The 19,523-nt window shown below is 46.8% G+C and overlaps 1 protein-coding gene across 3 annotated transcripts in view; it reads left to right on the plus strand.

Annotated features, from left to right (window-relative positions):
- The first annotated feature begins 294 nt into the window (after positions 1–294).
- The window catches only part of RSPH3 (radial spoke head 3), an 89,585-nt gene continuing 70,356 nt past the window's right edge, over positions 295–19,523 (plus strand). The window contains exons 1-2 of one of the 3 annotated variants that reach the window (XM_033939919.1): positions 295–631; positions 12,043–12,130. In XM_033939919.1, the coding sequence (XP_033795810.1) occupies positions 345–631; positions 12,043–12,130 (375 nt within the window). In that variant the 5' untranslated portion in view covers positions 295–344. Of the gene's footprint in view, positions 632–9,565; positions 9,802–12,042; positions 12,131–19,523 lie in introns of those variants that run through there. The other 2 variants (XM_033939918.1, XM_033939920.1) reach the window with 2 other exon arrangements.

The following is a 19,523-nucleotide window of genomic DNA, read 5'->3' on the forward strand; positions in this document are numbered from 1 at the left end:
GTAACCTTGTCAAAAGCCTTGATGAAATTTATATGCATCCCTGATCCAACTCTCTAGCCACCCAGTCAAAGAAGTTGTTCAGATTCAAGTGATAAGATCTACCCCTAGTAATCGCATGCTGCCTTGGATCCTGCAATCTACTCGAATCCAGAAACTATACTATCCTCAGTTCATCTGTTTACTATTGAGGTCAGAATAGCTGGCTTTTATTTCCCATAAGTCTCTGGATCGATTATGGTATCATAGAAAGAATGGCCTAGGCAGGGAATGAGCTATTAAAGAATGTGCTGTAAAGAACTTATCCCGAACGGTGCTACAGCCGATTGAGAGCCAAGATACCGGAAATGGCGATGACAGCGACATTGTTTACCTTAGAGACTGTCGTTAGGGAGCGAAATCGGTTGCCAGGAGACGGGCGCAGGTGGTCAGGACGGGAGGACGGTGCCTGGCAGGGGCAGACGCAGCTCACCTTCGCCCGGGCGCCCCTGCCCTCCTTCCCTGTACCAGCAGCCATGACATCGGTTCTACAGCAGAAGGACTCGGTGGTCGGCAGCAGCAGCACTTACACCTTCTCTAGCCGCCCGCGGGTGCTGCCCAGCCGGAAGAAGTACCGGGACGTGGAGCCCCCCACGTGAGTATCGCGCTTGCCGATATGTAAATAGATGTCTCTGCTCTTTCGAACGTGGCACCTCTTTTTTTTCCCCCCTCTGCCCTTACCTCCACCTCCAAAAGCAATGTCCTTTGTCTCTTCCTCTCTCTGCTATTCAACCGTACATTCAAATCGTATCCAAACTTTTTAAAATTATTTCAGGATGTAGTATAGCAAGGGAAAATACGGGGGGTGTGCACTAAACTTTTCCTTAGGGCTTAGGGTAGGAGTGGGGGGTGGGGGAGGGGGTTGCTTGGCGGTGGGAGAGAGTGGGCATCTCTCCTGCTGTCAGTTGGAGGGTTGCTTGACTTCTTAGGCAGCTCGATTTGTTGGGGGGGTTTTTTTTTGTTTTTTTTTGGGGGGGGGGTCATTTATTCTGCGCATATGCCCATTACTATCGCCAGCGATGGGCATATGCAAATTTAGCAAATCTTCACTACTCTCCATTGTTTTTTGGAGAATGGCTCGCTTTTTTAAAATCGCTACTATAAGGACAGCAATAGCAGTCCATCGGTTTTTAACGGAACCTTTTGAGAATCTAGGCCTAAGTCAGGTTTATCTGTTGTAGTATGATGCCTTTGTTATTTGCTGATCTGGTATTTATGAGGGCGATAGATAAGTTTTTTTGTTGTAGGGGTGTATGAGAAAAAGGGGATTCCTCTTAGATTGTGGGGGCTATGTTGGGAAGGTTTTTTCTGAGGGGAGTTTTTTGTGTCAGCATATTTGCCCTGGTTGATGATGACAGGGTAAGATTATTATAAGTTTAAGGTATAGCATTTGGGTTGTTGAATTATATTTTAAATTTTCTTACCCTTATTCTGTGCAGGTTGGACTTGGCTGGGCAACAGGTGGTAGGTGCAGTGGCGTACCAAGGAGGGGGCGGGGGGATGGTCTGCCCTGGGTGCACGCTCCAAGGGGGTGCACAGCCGGCCACCCTCCCTATTCTGCCGCTGCTGCCTTTCCTTAACCAGCAGCAACGGCAGGGGTGTCCGCAGGTGCTCACCGGCATTGTTCAGCTTCTGGCCGGTTCCCCTGCTGAAAGCCGCGGGTATCTGCTCCTCATGTGATCCACGGCTGCGTCGGAAGCATTCTCTCTAACATCACAACGTCAGAGAGAAGGCTTCCGACGCAGCCGCAGATCGGTGAGGTGTATACGCCCACGGCTTTCAGCAGGGGAACTGGCCAGACATGCTGGGCAGGGAAGGAGGGAGGGTAGAAATGCTGCACAGGGAAGGGGGGGAGGGTAGAAATGCTGCACAGGCAAGGGGGGGGGGGGAGAAATGCTGCAAAGGCAAGGGGGGAGAAATGCTGCAAAGACAAGGGGGGAGACATGCTGCTGCTGCACATTGAAGGGGGAGGGGAGAAATGATGCAAAGGCAAGGGGGGTGACATGCTGCTGCTGCTGCACAGGGAAGGGGGGAGAAATGCTGCACAGGCAGGGGGGAGAGAAATGCTACTGCTGCACAGGCAAGGGGGAAAAATGCTGCAAAGGCAAGGGGAGGAGAAATGCTGCTGCTGCTGCTGCACCCAATTGGGGAGAGAGAGAGAAGGATGGAGAGGAAGACAAGGGAGAGGAACCAGAGATGCCAAGTCCATGGGAGAGAAGGAAAGGAGATACCAGACCATGGAGGGGGAGGAAGAGATGCCATGGCATGAGGGAAGGGATGGAGATAGAGATACCACACCATGGTGTAGAGATAGAAGGAAGGAAGGAAAGGAGAAGAGAAAGAGAGAGATGCCAAAGCATAGGGGAGGGGGTGTAGACAGAAAAATGGAGAGGGGGTGAAGCTGAAATGAATCATGTGCACAGGAGAGAAGGGACCCCAGATATACAGTTTATTGAAGGGACATAGAAAGAGGGACGATGCCATATGGAAGAGAGAGACGGTGGACAGTAGATGGAAGGGGCAGAAAGAGTGTGGGCAGTAGATGGAAGGGGTAGAGAGAGAGGGCAGAAGCTGGGTGGAAGGGGCAAAGAGAGGGCAGATGTTGCATGGAAGGAAGAGAGGACAAACGCTGTATAGAAAGAAGAGAGCAAAGAGAAGATGATTAAAGCAGAAACGACAAAAGGTAGAAATATTTTTTTGTTGCTTTACTTAGAATAAAGTAGTATTGTAACTGTATTGATAAAAGTTTATAAATAAAAAATGGAAATAAGGCAATTTTTTGGACTAAACCCCTTTCCTCAGGACAGGATACCATAACAGCAGTATACTGTACTGTTCTGAAGAAAGATTTGGCCTCTGAAAGCTAATTGAAAAATGGATTAGTCCAATAAAATGGTATTTTCTTATTTCTCATTATTTGTTTTATTTTTATTTGTTAATTTGTAAAGTGGTGATTGTTATGTATCAGTTTTTTCAAATTTACATCTACTGTCTTTATATTTTGCACAGTATTAGGAGACATGTGCCACTGTTTTTGTGGTGTTGTGGTGTTGCATTGTATGCAGAGTCTGGGTTCTTGGCGGCAGTGGTGTACTAAGGGGGGGGCGGGAGGGGCGGTCCGCCCCGGGTGCCAGCCATGAGGGGGTGTTCCCGGCCTTGCCGTTCATTCCCCCCCACCCCCGAAGGACCGCTCGCCCCACTGACCTTCCTGCACCACCTGTGAAGCAGCCCGCAGCAGGATCGCGACTTCAGCGATACCTGAGCTGCTTGGGCGCTGCTTCCTGCGCCACGGTCCCGCCCCTCCTCTGACGTCAGAGGAGGGGCGGGAACGCGGCGCAGGAAGCAGCGCAGAGATCGCTGACGTCGGGATCCTGCTGCGGCTGCTTCATAGGTGGTGCAGGAAGGTCAGTGGTGCGAGCGGTCCTTCGGGGGTGGTGGGGGGGGACTGAACGGCAAGGCCGGGAGCATAGGTAGTGCTGCTTCATAGTGGTGCGGGGAGGCCAGGGGCGAGCGGGTCCTTCGGGGGGGGGCGGGCGGGCAGGCAGGCAGGCAGGCTTTCAAGGAGGAGGGGGGTGACAGACAGGCAGGAAGGCCTTCAAGGGGGGACAGGCCTTCAAGGGGGGGGGGGACAGGCAGGCCTTCAAGGGGGGGGGACAGACAGGCCTTCAAGGGGGGACAGGCCTTTGGGGGGGTGTGCAGACCTTCAAGGGGGAGGGACAGGCCTTCAATGGGGGGACAGGTCTACAAGGGGGTGGGACAAGCCTACAAGGGGGTGAGACAGGCCTTCAAGGGGGGAACAGGCCTTGGGGGGTGCAGGCCTTCGGGGGGGGTGCAGGCCTTCAAGGGTGGGACAGGCCTTCAAGGGGGGGACAGGCCTTCAAGGGGGGGGACAGGCCTTCAAGGGGGGGGGACAGGCCTACAAGGGGTGGGACAGGCCTTCAAGGGGGGTTCAGGCCTTCGGTGGGGGTGCAGACCTTCAAGGGGGTACCGGCCTTCAAGGGGGGACAGGTCTTCAGGGGGGTGCAGGCCTTCGGGGGGGGGCAGACCTTCAAGGGGGGGGGACAGGCCTTCAAGGGGGGGACAGGAAGGCAGGCCTACAAGGGGGGACAGGCCTACAAGGGGGGGAGGACAGGCCTTCAGGGGGGTGCAGACCTTCAAGGGGGGGGGACAGGCCTTCAAGGGGGGGGACAGGCAGGCAGGCCTTCAAGGGGGGACAGGCCTACAAGGGGGGGAGGACAGGCCTTCGGGGGGGTGCAGACCTTCAAGGGGGGGACAGGCCTTCAAGGGGGGGACAGGCAGGCAGGCCTTCAAGGGGGGGGACAGGCCTACAAGGGGGGGACAGGCCTTCAAGGAGGTGGGACAGGCCTTCAAGGGGGGTGCAGGCCTTCAAGGGGAGACAGGCAGACCTTTAAGGGGGGACAGGCCTTTGGGGGGGACCCTGGTTTAGAAGTACACGGAGGGAAGGGAGTGTTCAAAGAGACGTGCATATGCCAAACTTGGGGGGGGAGGAAGAAATAATGGGTCTGAAAATAGAGGAGAGGGAGAGAGATGATGGACCATGGGATTTAGGGAGGGAAGGAACAGAAAGGGAGAGAAATTGGACACAAAGGATGGTGTGGAGGAGGGATAGAGATACTGGATAGGAGGGTAATTGGGAAAAGAAAGGGAGAGATGGTGGACTCGGGTGGTGGGGAAGGAGGGAGAGATGCCGGATGAAAGGGTAGTTAAGAAAAGGTGGATCTGTGGAGGGAGATGAAAAAAAGGAAAGATACCAGACTTCCTGGGGAGGGAAGGGAAATGGAAAGGGAGGACAGAGTTGGCAGATGGATGGTTAGCATGCAGAAAGAAGAAAGAAGGAGACCCCAAGTTATCAGAAGAAAACCAGAGCCTTGGACCAACAAGATTTGAAATATAACCAGACAACAAAAGGTAGAAAAATTAATTTTATTTTCTGTTTTGTGATTATAATATGTCAGATTTGAAATGTGTATCCTGCCAGAGCTGGTGTTGGACTGCAAACGTGAGCTAGGATTTAACAGAGAGAGGAAAAGTCCTTTTTGTTTCTTTATTTTATTTACACCACAGCGCCAGTGTGATTAGGAGAAGCCAAAGGGGGTGAAAAAGCTATAAAACCCACCAGGAGTTTTGAAAAAAATCACCCAACTGGGCAGGAAAATCGAATTGAAAAACCAATTCAATAGGCTGAATCGAATCAAAATTTTTTTTCCTGAATCTGGCAGCATTAGTTTGCGCTCCTGTCTTAGACTTTAGGACCTGGGATTGGGGAGAGATGGCATCCTCAGTACTTTATAATGCAAGTGAAACGAGGATTTGGTCAGACTTTTGAAGGGTCTGCAGAAAAAAAATATTGTATAGGCCGGGGACATGAGACAGCAGGAAATGGGAACTTTTCTTCCTTCTATTTTTGTGAATGGAAAGGCTGAGGATGTCAGAGAGTTCAGTTAAAATATGTGCTTTATAAGAAAATATAATAATGTGTTTTATAAAGTTTATAGCATAGCTGGCCTACCCAGTGAGGTGTTTCTAGTGGTGGTGGTGGCAGCGTGTCAATGTGTTGAGAGGAAGAGGTGGTCTGGGAAATTCTGCTGAGCAAACTCCGGGCCCATTTCCACCCCCCAGTTAGTCCACTCCACTCAACTGGTTCACACACTGAGTGGGTCTTTGGGTGTTGTGTTGGGATCTCTTTCAGTGGTTTATCAGTATTTCCTTCTGGTCCAAGGAAGGAAACTTTGTTATCCTTAGCATTGACCTACAGAATATGTTTGTAACAGCGCTGCTTGTGTGGCATTAGGCTATGTAGTGATCGAAAGAAAAAAACAGACCTTTGCACATTTTTGCACTATATGGTGGGTGTATGAGGAGATTCACATTTCCTGCACAGCTAAGTCCATGTGAAGTTACCTTGTGCTGTATTTGACATCTAGCAAGGTCTCTGTTTGAAAAGAAAGATCTAAACTTAAAAATGAAGTGGCCAGAAGTTATGGTAAAAGCAGATAGTGTAGCTGGTTTTAAGAAAGATTTGGACAAATTCCTGGAGGAAAAGTCCATAATCCTTTATTAAGACATGGGGGAAGTGTCTGCTTGCCCTGGATCGGTAGCATGGAATGTTGCTACTCTTTGGGTTTTGACCAGGTATTAGTGTCCTGGATTGGCTACCATGAGAATGGGCTACTGGTCATGATGGACCATTGGTCTGACCCAGTTAGGCTATTCTTATGTTATGTTCTCATCTGTAGGGGCCTTTGTTTTCACTTCTTATTTTAATGTATTTTTTTTCTGGGAACTTATCAGTGTTTTTTATAATGGGAACAAAAATGGAAGAGAATTAATGTGTGTGGGATGAGGGGGTAACTAATTTCTTCAGCTAAATAATTCAATCCACTTCAAACAGACATAGGAGAACTCACGCACCATTCACACACCCTCCAACCAAAAACGTCAAAAGAAAAAAACTGTTCGACAACCTCCTAAGCCATTCGAGCTGCAACACTCGACCCCCAACTCTACAACCAATTGACATCGATCACAGACTGCAAAACCTTCAAAAAGAAATAAAAACCCTTCTATTCAAAAAACACATAAAACCGAACTAACACAATCAGAACTGTCCCAAGCATCACCTGCAACTACTCCATATGTACTTCTGATGTCATGACAATTCAGACATAATTTATGTTATGTTATGTTTGGAATATAAGAAAATTTTCACTGCCTGTTTCTATTCTGACCATTTATTCCGTTTCATGGTCATTACAAAAAAATATTTTTTTTACATGGGGGGGGGGGTGTCAAAAAATGATGGGCCCCGGGTGCCACATACCCTAGGTACGCCACTGCTTGGCGGTTCAGTTTAACTTTTGTCTACATATTTCTATTTTTAGTTTGTGATTATTCCATATTGAGCGAAGGTGTATCTCTCTTCTGTGTGTATGAAAAGGACATAGTTTTCAGTTGGCATTGACTGCAGGATCAATTGACTGTGCGGGTTCTGGCTTGTTTAGTTTTATAATGTATGTGTTGGTGTTCTAGTGCTCACTGCAATATTTAAGATGCTGCCTTTTCCTAGGTACACTCTTGTTGTGCGATATGTGGATTGTTACTAAAAAATCATATTTTTGATATAGATGTCAAAAAATGATGGGCCCCGGGTGTCACATATGTTAGGTATGCCACTGGGTAGGTGCATCTATATATGTAATGTGAGATCCTAGGCTGAGTTCACAGTGTGGCTGTGGGGACTATCTCGGAGATCTCCTAGAAGCTGGCCTATACCAGGGGTGTTAAACTCAATCACATAAGGGGCCGAAATCTAAAACATAGACTAAGTTGCGTGCCAAATTTTTTATTGAGATACTTAGGGGTCCTTTTATTAAGGTACGCTAACCGATTTAGCGCGTGCTATAGATTAGTACACGCTAAATGCGCACCTTAATAAAAGGACCCCTTAGTCTTAGTAGAAGTATAGGATTACAACCTCTCCCCACACTCCTTTGCAGGCTCTGCACCCTGTCACCCCTCCCTACCAGGCTCTGCACTGAGCCCCTTCCCTCCCTGCCCTACCAGGCTATGCATCCAGCCCTTCTCCCTGTCAGGCTCTATACCCTGTCCCACTGCTCTGCCTTGTACCCTGTCCCACCTCTGGTGGTCTAGTGGTAGTCCAGGACAGGAAGGATCCGTCCCAACTGACTAATAATTTTTACCCCCCCCCCCCCTTTTTAATTCTGGTGGGCCAGCAGTGTATCAGAAGGAGCAAGCTTTCCACGCTCCTGCCCCTTCCTCTCTAGACAGCTACCTCATCATATCTTGTGGCCAGCAGCGCACAAGGCAGGAGTGTGTTTTTCACACTCCAGCCTGACCCCGCACCGCTCTCTGAATGGCTGCTGTCAGTTCTTGCCAATACACCATTGAACCACCAGAATTTAAAAAGATACCGGGAGGGGGGGGGAAAAATTGTTATATGCATTCCATAAGAGCACAGACATTTCCACCCACTTGGGGGGGGGAAGTGCATCGTGTGGAGAGAAAAATACGGGTACTCGCAGGCCAAATTTAATTATCCTGCAGGCCAAATTTCGCCCCTGGGCCTGAGTTTGACACCCCTGGCCTATACTTTAAGAAAGGGCATTCCTGGTAGAGTTAAAAGTAGCAAAAGATGAGAGTTGCTTTCCAGGTGGAAAAGCTGGGTTCATATGAGAGCAGGATAGTAATGTAGAATGATTTGAGTTAACAAGCTTTGGGCTGCTTGCTTCAAAAGTTTCAAAGTTTATTATTTTCTTGATTAATCGCTTTATCTAATTCTAAGGAGGGGAGAGAGAAAAAGTGTGATTTTAATATGTCATATCCATTTATGTGGGACAGGCAAGTGAGATCTTTTAGGAAGAAGAGGAGATAGTGGATGGGCAGACTGGATGGGCTATTTGGCCTTTATTTGCTATCATGTTTCTAAGTTTGTACTTTCACTTCTTGTCTCCTCTCCTATAAAATTGTAGTTCTTCCCTCTTTTCCAACTTGTCTCTAGTTAGTCTAGTTTTAGTGAATGTCCAGACAACTTTTATAATTTATTCATTGTTTAAAAAATAAATAAATGCCACTGAATTTTGAGATTCAGGCCTTTAGGTTCCTCAGACTTCAACCTGAATATCCATTCTTGTTCTCTTTTTAACAGAACCAGCTTTCTATCTCCTCCTCTTTTATTAGGTGGCATATGATCTATGAAAACAAAAACTGTGGATACAAATGTTCTGGGTCTACCCATTTTTCTTTGATATGATCTATGACCCAGCATTTAAGCATGGAAAATTGATGTCCATATTGTATGCAATGTTGCACTAATGGTTCATCATTCTTTTGACATGTTACACTACTCCTGTGTTCACCAAACCGTACCCAAAATGGTCTTGTGGTTTATCCTATATACACCTTCTCACAAGGATATTTTATCAGATAAACCACATATGCTGTGTCACATGAGGTTTTAATCTAAAGGTGTTGTTAGTCTGGGGATCTCTGAAAATCTTTATTTGCTCCTCAGCTGAATCACAAGTTTTACATTTACCACACTTTAAGTGACTCCCCTCAATAGACTAACCTTGTGTTTGTCATCAACACATCTGCTGGACATAAGATTTCCTTTAGATTCTGATTTCTGGTGTATGCAATTCTTAACTGTTTGTCTTTATACATGGGCAGAATTGATTTTTTTTTCTCTTGAAATGCCTGTACAGATTGTGTGCTTAATTGAATACAGTTCCTCAGATTCTGAGCCCATTGCACTAACTACTAGGCTACTTATCCACAATAGGGCCTTCAGATACTACATAATTGCATCTGAACTGCTTCCTGCATACTGTGATCAAGTGGGCTCCGCTCTGCCTTGGTCATGTTGTTTTCTTGGCTTTCCACCAGGGGGAGCCGGTGGGCTTAGGTGCTCTTCAAGTTGAAGCTATCTAGGGCACCACCAGGGGGAGCCCAAGGGCTGAGGTAATTCCTGCTGACTTGGCTAGAGCAGGGTATGGTCTTTGTTAGAAAAGACAGCCAGCTGGGACAAGGAGGAGGCAAGCGAGGGGAAGGATCTGGTCTCTCTCAGTAGGACTCCCCAGGTCCTGGCAGAGGTAAAGGCAGTGCAACCTATGCTGGTACTGGAATCTGGAAACTTTCGGGATTTGGCATGCTGTGAAGAAAGCCACTACGTGGGATTAATAAGGAAGCCTTTCTGAGGAGTTTATTACTTACCTGCAACCGACAGTGAGTTTGTGTTTTTGGAAACTATTGGGTTTTTACTTTGTTTGGACTTGCTTTGTTGAGCACTGCAGTATTTTTGGGGTGTAACTTACCTGAAGCTGGAAGTCCTCTGTTTGGGGTGAGGTTTGTTAAGATCCTGAGAGGGGATTTTTGGATAGCTACTTTAAAAGCTGTTATGGCAAGACAAACCTGGAGACACTCCTAATTCACCCAGCAGTGCTACCTAAATCTGCTGAAGGCTTTAATGGAAGGACTATAAGCAGTGCTAAGAACTGAGCCAAGCACCTTGTTAATAGTTTACCCTGCTTGGGAGCAGGCTTAAAGCACAGTGTATTTATTAGCTCTGAGGAGAGCCAGTGCTCATGAACAGTACTTTCTTGCTGTGTTGGAAAAGAAGAAAACTGAACTTTACTTTTCTTTGAACTATTTTGGTTTTGGCTTTAGGTTTTACTTTTGAACAAGAATCAATGCCTATTGTTTGTGGATGTCATTCCTGACTTTATTTATTGACAAGTAAAAATGATATATTTTGAATGAACCTTGGTAGCAGTGGGTTTGATTTTGGTTCCTGTTTTTCTTTGATCAGTCCGGTCCTGCAGGGTGTCTCCGGTCCGGGTCACACTCTATCTGGATTTTTCTTTGCAACCACTGGGGGGTGCTCTAGAGTCCCGTTCAGTATCCCAGGGTTGCTACAATACACAGAAGCTACCTTCTACTATATCAGTGTTTCCCAATCTCTTTGTGGCGGTGACCCCAAGATTGTAGCCAAATCAAATTGTGTGACCTCTCTGGAGGTGCGGATTAATGATGAACCTATGGTGAAATCACCTAGATTGTGCCCCCAAAGACATGTTTTGTGACCCCATTTGAGGTCCCGACCCACAGTTTGAGAAGTTCTGCTCCACATGTCTCAATACTCATCAAGGAAAAAGCAAAATTTAAACTACAAGTAGGTTAAGAACATAAGAATAGACTTACTGGGTCAGATCAATGGTCCATCTAGCCCAGTTTCCCATCTTCATGAAGGCCATCCAAGTCACAAGTACCTGGCAAAAACCCAAATAGTAGCAGCATTCCACGCCACAAATCCAGGGCAAGCAGTGGCTTCCCCATGTCTGTCTCAACAGTAGACTATAGACTTTTCCTCCAGGAACTTGTTCAAACTTTTTTTAAAAACCAGCTACATTAACTGCTTTTACCACGTCCTCTGGTAATACATTCCAGAGATTAACTATTCTTTGAGTGAAAAAATATTTCCTCCTATTGGTTTTAAAAGTATTACTCTTTAACTTTGAGTGTCTCCTAGTCTTTGTAACCAATTCTTGATCTACAATTGAACATTACCTTCTCTTCCATATTCTTATCCCCTGGCTCTCCATTTCATCTTTTTAACTCACCCTTGGTGATGGGGATCTTAGTAAGTGACAATAGGAAGAATATAATGTCAACCCAGAGTGTACTATTGTAATAGAAATTATTTATTTAGGCTTTTGGAGGATTTTCGTATGATATAATTATAATTAGTTTTAGCATTTTAAGATGTTTCTAGGATCATATATTGTTAATTAATTTTAATCTGTTCTGTTTTGATGAAAATAAGAGCATTAGGATAGCTGTATTGGGTCAGACTAATGGCCAGACCAATGATCCAGCCCAGTATCCTTCATCCACAGTGGCCAATGCAGGTCATAAGTACCTGGCAGAAACCCAAATAGCAGCAGTACTCCACCAAGATTGTGTTACACTTTGATCATCCACAATAAAAGCTATAAAAAAGTTAATTGATAAATAAACTAAATATTATTTCAGCTATTTATGCTTTTGATTATGTAAGGCTTTAAGTATTATCACTGTCGGTTTAAATTTTACCCTTTTACTTGAAGCCAGTGGAGTTTAGCTAATAATGGTCATACACTTTCATGTGACAGTGTTCTGGTTTATCTGTAATCTCCCTAACATCTTAAATGCTAACCCCCTCTTCCTGCTAGAGCAGTCCAGACTAGTGGGATTTTCAGGGTGCACTGTGCAGGCTCTTTTAAAAAATGCCTAGTGAAAAAAACTTCAGAAGGGAATGCCCTCGATCCAGCAGGCTGGAGGGCAGAAAGAGATCAAATTTTGAGTTATAGATATTTCACATTTATTTAATGTATCACAGAATAGATATGTAAGCAGTTTATAACATATCTAAAATAAATGATGGCAACCAGTGCTAACTAATATTCTTGCTGTTGTATTATGTTGCAGAATTGAAGAATGTGTTAATTATGGAAACATTATGTATGACAGAAGGGTGGTACGAGGCAGCACTTACGCACAACAGACATTTCCTCTGGTAAGCAGAATTTGGATTTTTAAAAGTCTGAGTTTCACGTCAGTTAACAGGGGAATACTTTAGACATTTTTGCTGAAAAATGCTCAAGTATGTTATCTTTATTTAATGACAAATCACCCCTTTTACAAAGCCACAGAAGAAGCTGCCATGCGGCAACTGCATTGAAGCCCATTAATTTCCAATGGGCTTCTGTGCGATTACAGCAGGCTGCTGCAGTAATCCCCTTTGTAAAAGAGGGCCAAAAAGATATAAAGGCCATTGGCACCTTAGGGATTCTCAGACAGAATCCGTCTGATTCAGGTACTCTAGTGCTCCAGTGATGGCGGCAATGGGAATAAGTCCTCAACCCGCGCCATTTTTTTAGAACTGAAAATTGAACTCCTTAGTCAGAGGTGGAGTAAAGATAATTAGTTAGTCTGTGGAGGTAGTGAATGGGTGGGAGGTGGGTTAGCGAGTGGGTGGAGGTAGGTAGTGTGTGGGAAGGGAGTAATTAGGTCGATGGAAATTTGCGAAAAGTTGGGGTTAGTTAGATGACTAGTCACATAGTTTGTGAGTAGGTGCTTGGGAGATCCCAGTGTAGAATGCATTCTCGGTGAAGCCTTCAAAGCTATCCAAGAATCAAGAAAGAGCCATGAGCATGAAGAAGTGGTTAGTGGTTATGTAGTGTTGTAGATCCACAGAAGTCCATACTTGAGCTGTTGATTCCCATTTCCTGCGAACTGCAGAAGGATATCCCTTTAAGAACTCAAAAACTCCTCCTCTTCTGCAGTGGAGCATACCATCCTCCTCAGTTATTCCTTTTGCGAGTGAACTCAGAATACTGTATGTGTTTTACTCTTCTCTGTTTTTTTCTGCCGTATTTTTGAGTTCTTCATGGCTTCGATGCTCAAAGATTCTCTGCTCAAGCATACTCTGCTGGGGAAAGGATGCAGTCCTGCATGAGAGGACTTCTACTCCCAGGCTAATCTCCCAGAGTAGCTGGGTCCCTTCATGAGCTCGGGGTCTGTCCCCCCTGGGAGTAGCTCATCTGCTGATTTAATCATAGGCTTGAGCGCAGGCTGTGTGGCTCCTAAGTAAGAACCCTAGGGATATCGGGGTAACAGTTGTCACACCCACGCTCTCTGAGAACACCTTGAGCCGTCGGGTAGTGACATGAAGCTTGTTACTGGCGTGGTCCCTTTAGAATTAGGGTCACCTTTCAAGTTGGTAGTCGCTGGCAAATGCCCCACTAAGCTTATTCTCCAAGGATTTTGAAAAAAATCACACTTTGTCAGAATGGCCTTGGTGAAAACATAAGCTTTTATTCGGCCACCGGCCGTGGAATTACTGTGCCGCTCCAGGTTTTCCTGGTAGCATGAACATCATACAAAAACAACCGAAAAAGTTCATTTCATTCCTGGTCACCCAGTAATCAGCTCTGGACTGGGTTAATAAACCACATACAGTCATTAATATTCCAGGAGGCTAGGAGGTGAAACAGTTAGCACAATTAACTCTCCATTGTAGCTTTACAGGAGAGACATTCTTGTTCATGATTGAGAAATATTCTGTGCTGTCTTGCAGTGCATTCTCTTTCTCTAGCTGGGTTGAACTTTCTCCCTAGTCTCTCAGGCTTTTCACTGAGAGGGTTAATCTCACTCTTCCTAAGAGGCAGGCAGACTAATTGAGTTAGTTAGTTGTTATGGTAACCCCTTTGCAGCTGGGCTTCCTGAAGCCAGGAAAATCTGAGGTTTAAACTAGCCAGCATTACAGTCCATGGGGTTCAGCAGTGCTCCTAGCCTGAAGAGGACATTACTGTATCCCTCTATACATTCCAGCAAACCAACATGTGAAATTGCAGTACAGGATTATTTCACTAGTAACTCCCACAGTCATTAGTTCACAGAGCAAGCAGAGAAATACAGCCAAGACAAAACCTCTGTTCACAGCCCTTTCCCAAGATATTCAGCTCTCCATTTCCTCTGAACAGCTTTCCTGTATAGCCCCACTTTCTTCCCATACCATGGGCTCTGGGGGAAGGAATTCAGTGGCCAAATTACCAGCCTGTTCCTCAGTCATTTCCCAGTCAGTGCTGAGGAACTGCTCGGCCCCGTCCTGCCTTTGCTCTACTGCCAAGCCTCGTTCTGCTCCTCCTCCTTCCTCCTTCTGCTCTCTAACGCTCTGGAACTGCTTCAGGTAAGTCTAAGCCTTCCTGTTCTATTTCCATTTCATTGTCACTCACCAGGTAGTTAGCTAATTTATTGTCCTGGGCCCTGACCTGGTCAGCCCTTCTGCACTGGGGTTTATATACTTTCCTTAATTTCCCTGTGGCAAACCTTGGGAAAGACGTCCGTTTGTCACACAGTTGAGTAATTTCTCCCTCTGTCACTGTATGAGGAATCTCGGGGGTGGGAGTCGGTGGCCATGGTTCATCCGTCTGGCAGCCAGAAGATTTCCTTCGACGGTTGAAGTCTGAGCAATTTCTGAGGCAGACCTGCAGCCAGGCTGATTCAGACAAACAGGCACCTAAAGCCACAGTGAGTACTCCCATTATTCCCTATGAGGAACTTCGTGGGGATCTGAAATTTGGGGGTTGGGGGGCTTAGTGCCGATGTCCCCCTCCTCTAAAACCCTAAAATCACTATTTTTTTATTTTTGCATTTAGCTCCAGTGATCCGTTTTTGGCAAAAATATTTTGACTGCAGCCATCTTGGATTTTTAGTGATTGATTTTTAACTCTTTTTTTTTCTACTTCAAAACCATTTTGTTTTGACAAGTGATTGCCTCTGATGGATGCCCCAGATCTTGTATTGGTTGTACAGAGTTGCCAGGTGAGGAGCAACTGAGTTTCACATGCTGCGAGATGTGGGAGGAAGGGGCAGGAGCTTCGGGCTCAGCCCTCAGTCAGTCCTCCAAAGACTTGGAACTCCCGAAATCCCAGAAAGAACAGTCTAAGGGGAAGAGATCCTGCTCAGATGAACTGAGTAGCAATGGGGCGAAAGGCAAGCACTTGGTGGCAGAAGATGCGTCTCTTCTTCTCCATTCTGGAGTTATGCAAGGAGCTTCAGGTCTCCTGATGGAAGACTTCTCAGATATAAAGTTTATATAAATTTTTTAATAAACATAAACATATTATATATTGTAAACTGCTTGGATCCTTTCTGGCTATGTACATGGTATATAAAGTTTTTAATAAACATTTTGTCAGCCTTTTATGGTAAGCTTATTTAACAGGACCGGGAAGCATTGTGCTGCCTATGGGCGCACCTACTCCGCCTAAGGGGAAATCCTTCTCCCAAACAGGTGGCCTCGCTTCATACCAGGCCAGCTCTCAGTGTCAGTGACCTTTCGAAGCAGGATTGTGATGATTGGAAGTTCCTTTCCATGCCTTTGTTTTCGCTGGGCTCTTCTGCGATGATGGATGATATGGGATCCCTTTTGGGGTCCAGTATACAGAGAGCAGGGGCAACAGTGGATCACAGTGATGATCTCTCTGTACATCACATTTTCCAGCCAACTTCAGTCTCCCATGCCATTTCTGACACCCTGTCTGTACCAAAGCTCGATGCCCAGCAGCCTTCCACTTCACAGTGTTCTGTCACGTGTAGAACTAATGCACAGATTAACTTTTTTCCTGTTCACCTAGATTTTACCTCTTTGGTTACTGACCAGTGGGAGACCCCTGAAGGCTTACTTAAGGTGGCCAAAGCTATGTCTCAGTTCTACCCTGGATAGACATGATATCCTGGATGTCTAGAGCAGCAACTGTTTGTCCAATCAAAGGTGGACTTCTCGGTGGCCCAAGTGACCAAGTGCACCTCCCTTCTTCATGAAGGTGAAGCGATGCTGAAGGACGCACAGGACCATAGAGTGCATGCAGTCCTGAAAAGACAGTTTGAAGTGCTGGCCTTTGGTTTTAAAGCTGCAGCAGCTGCCTCCTTCATAGCACATGCCTGCCATACCAAGCTGCAGACTAGTCTCTAGGAGTTTGGGGACTCCTGTCCCCACATTTTAAGGAGGGTGTGGATTATGTGTCTGATGCTCTTTAGGACATCATTAGAGTCCTGGGTAAGGTTCCAGCTTACTCCATTTCAGCCTGCTGGATGATCTGGATCAGACAGTGGGCAGGCCACTCTCAGCAGATTACTCTTCAAGGGGCAGATGCTGTTTTGCAAAGGGCTAGTGTGGTGGATCACCACCCCAATTCCCTCCCAGATAGTAGAAGCCGCCAACCTGCCAGAGGCAATGGAAGCAATTTTCATGCTTCCAGGAGAGCTCGCCAATTTTCCTATAGCTACTCCTCTCGGAGGCTCTTGCAGGGATCCAGTCAGCAATGACACCAGGAGGACAGCCAATCCTCCTCATATCAGAGAGCGGCTGTCAGCATTCAGGGACAAATGGGATTAGATCTTGGCCGACCGTTGGGTGCTGGCCATTATCAGGGAGGGGCACAGGATCGAGTTTTGTCAGCCCGTTCCAGATCTGTTCCTCAGCTTCCCAGCCAGACAGGCAGAGAAGCAGGTCAGAGTCCGAGTGATATTCCAACGACTGTTAGACATTTGTGCCATAAAACAACCAGTTCCCAAAGAAGAACTGGCTCAGACAGATATTCTTTATACTTCTTAGTGCCCAAGAAAGGAACAGAAGATTGGAGACCCTTTCTGGATTTGAAATCTGTAAACAAGATCCTGAAAGTCCCCCACTTTCGCATGGAAACTGTCCGCTCTGTCATGAGGGGCTGTGGCTCCTGCGGAATTCCTTGCCTCTCTGGATTTGATGGAGGCTTATCTTCACATCCCCATCTTTCTGGCTTACAGGAGATATCTGAGATTTCATGTGTTTCTGCTTCACTTTCAGTTTGTGGCACTCCCCTTCGATTTGGCCATGGCTCCCCGCACCTTTACCAAGATGATAGTAGTTGTAGCAACCCACCTTTGCTGGATGTATGTCCAGGTGCATCTGTACCTGGACCATTGGCTGATCAGGGCCCCCTCACTGGCAGAATGTGAGCACGTAGTCCAGCAGGTCGTGAGCCTCTTACAGGACCTGGGCTGAATAGTCAACTTTTGGAAAAGTCATCTTCATTGTTTGGAGTATCCGGGAGTCCTCTTTGACACAGCACAGAACCGTGTTTTTCTTCCCAAGCCATGGGCCTGGTAGTATCTGCAGATGCGGGGCTCAATGGCTGCCTTCTTGGAAGTGGTGCCCTGGGCGAGAGCTCATATATACTCTCTCCAACATTCCCTTTTGTCCAAATGGTTTCCGCAACATCACTCCTTGCAGATGAAGTTCTTCTGGACAGCGGAGGCAAAGCACAGCCTGCATTTGTGGCTCCAAGGGGAGAACTTAATGAGGGGCATACCGATCCGAATCGACACATCATGAGGGGCATAGAGAGGGTGGATAGGGACAGATTCTTCAGACTGAAGGGGACAGCAAATACGAGGGGGCATTCTGAGAAACTGAAGGGAGACAGGTTCAAAACAAATGCAAGGAAGTTCTTTTTCACCCAAAGGGTAGTGGACACTTGGAATGCGCTACCGGAGGAAGTGATCAGGCAGAGTACGGTACAGGGATTCAAGCAGGGATTGGATGGATTCCTGAGGGATAGAGGGATCGTGGGGTACTGAGTAAACCAACCTGGTCGTGCATGTGCAAGACCAGAGGGCTAGGACTTCGATAGGAGGGCAGAACTTAAATGGGAAACCAAGGTGGCAGGGGAGCCCCTTCTGATGATTCAGACAGGCCTTGACCTGTTTTTGGCCACCGCGGGAGCGGACTGCTGGGCAGGATGGACCTGTGGTCTGACCCGGCAGAGGCACTGCTTATGTTCTTATGTTCTTATGACCAATGCCAGCCTCAACAGCTGGGAGGAACCTCTGCTGCGATTGCAATCTCCAGCGCAAGTAGTCTCTGTCGGAGATCAAATGGTCAATCAAATGGTCAATCAGTCATCTGGAACTGAGAGCGATTCAGTTGGCCTTTCTACAGTTGCAGTCTTTCCTGACAGGGAAAGCAGTCAGGTTGTTTTCACACAATGCAGTGTCTTACATAGACAGTCAGGGGGCACTAGAAGTTCTGCCCTCTGTTTTGAGGCTCAGATGTTGTTCCAGTAAGTATAACTTCACTTGTAGGCCTTCTCAGTAGTTCATGTGACAGGAGTAGAGAACGTCTAAGCTGACTTTGTCAGTCAGCAGACCCTGGAACCCAGAGAGTGGTTCAGTCTCAAGAGCATTTCCCCTCATAGTTCAGACTTGGGGCAAGCCAAGCATAAGAACATAAGAATTGCCGCTACTGGGTCAGACCAGCAGTCCGTTCCCGTAGCGGCCCTTAGGTCAAAGACCAGTGCCCTGATTGAGTCTAGCCTTACCTGCTTACGTTCTGGTTTAGCAGGAACTTGTATAACTTTTTCTTGAATCCCTGGAGGGTGTTTTCCCCTATAACAGCCTCCGGAAGAGCATTCCAGTTTTCTACCACTCTCTGGGTGAAGAAGAATTTCCTTACGTTTGTACGGAATCTATCCCCTTTTAACTTTAGAGAGTGCCCTTTGTTCTCCCTGCATCCATTGCTGTCTGCTGTCTGAAGTGGCTTCTCCCTGTTTCCTTTTGTAGCATCCTTGGTGTTACTGTGAGGTCCCTCACCTGATTTTAAAACTTCTACCTTTGCTTGCTTATTGCGTGTGTGTCCTCTGTGTCTGCTGTGGTTGCCCTCTGCTACTACTGTGTTCATTTATCTACTGCATCTCTGTCCTGTTGCCCTTGTGGTACTTACCTGTGTAGGTGTCCTTCCCAAGTGTTTCTTCTTTGCAGTGACTTGTCCCTTCTTAAGGCCCTTCGCAAAGGCACTCTCGCCAAGGCGAGCCCCTTTAACGCTCGCCTTTGACACGCACGAACAGCTGAGCGCCATTGGCCCCTCTCTTTTAAGGAGGAGATCTGGATTGGTGCTGCTTGGCTGACATCAGAGGGGTGGGTGGAGCTACCTTTTGTCGCTGCCCCTCACTCTCGCCTGCCTTCTCCTGACCTTTCCCTTCTTTCTCCGCTCCTTCTTCTCAGCTGATTTCTCTCCTTCATCTGCCTCCCAACTTTCTACAGGCTGCCCTGCTCTCTCTGGCACAGCATGAATCTTATGGCCACGACCAAGCATGTGGAAACATCCCGCTTCTACAGTCAGAGTTGAGCAGGGAAGAGCAAGCCTGGATACCCTGGTCCAGCCTTGTCCCACAGATCTGTTTCTCTGTGTTTCCACTGTGGGTCATGCTGGATCGGATCATCTGCAGGATAGCCATCCATTGGGGTCTGATGATCCTGGTGGCACCAGTCTGACCACAAAGGCCTTATATTCAAGAGATAGACTCTTGAAGCTGTCTGTTCATCCTGGGCTTCTCAGTCAAGGATGGAGATGTCAGAATGCTTTG

Source organism: Geotrypetes seraphini, chromosome 3 (assembly GCF_902459505.1).
Source record: "Geotrypetes seraphini chromosome 3, aGeoSer1.1, whole genome shotgun sequence".
Lineage (NCBI taxonomy): Eukaryota > Metazoa > Chordata > Amphibia > Gymnophiona > Dermophiidae > Geotrypetes > Geotrypetes seraphini.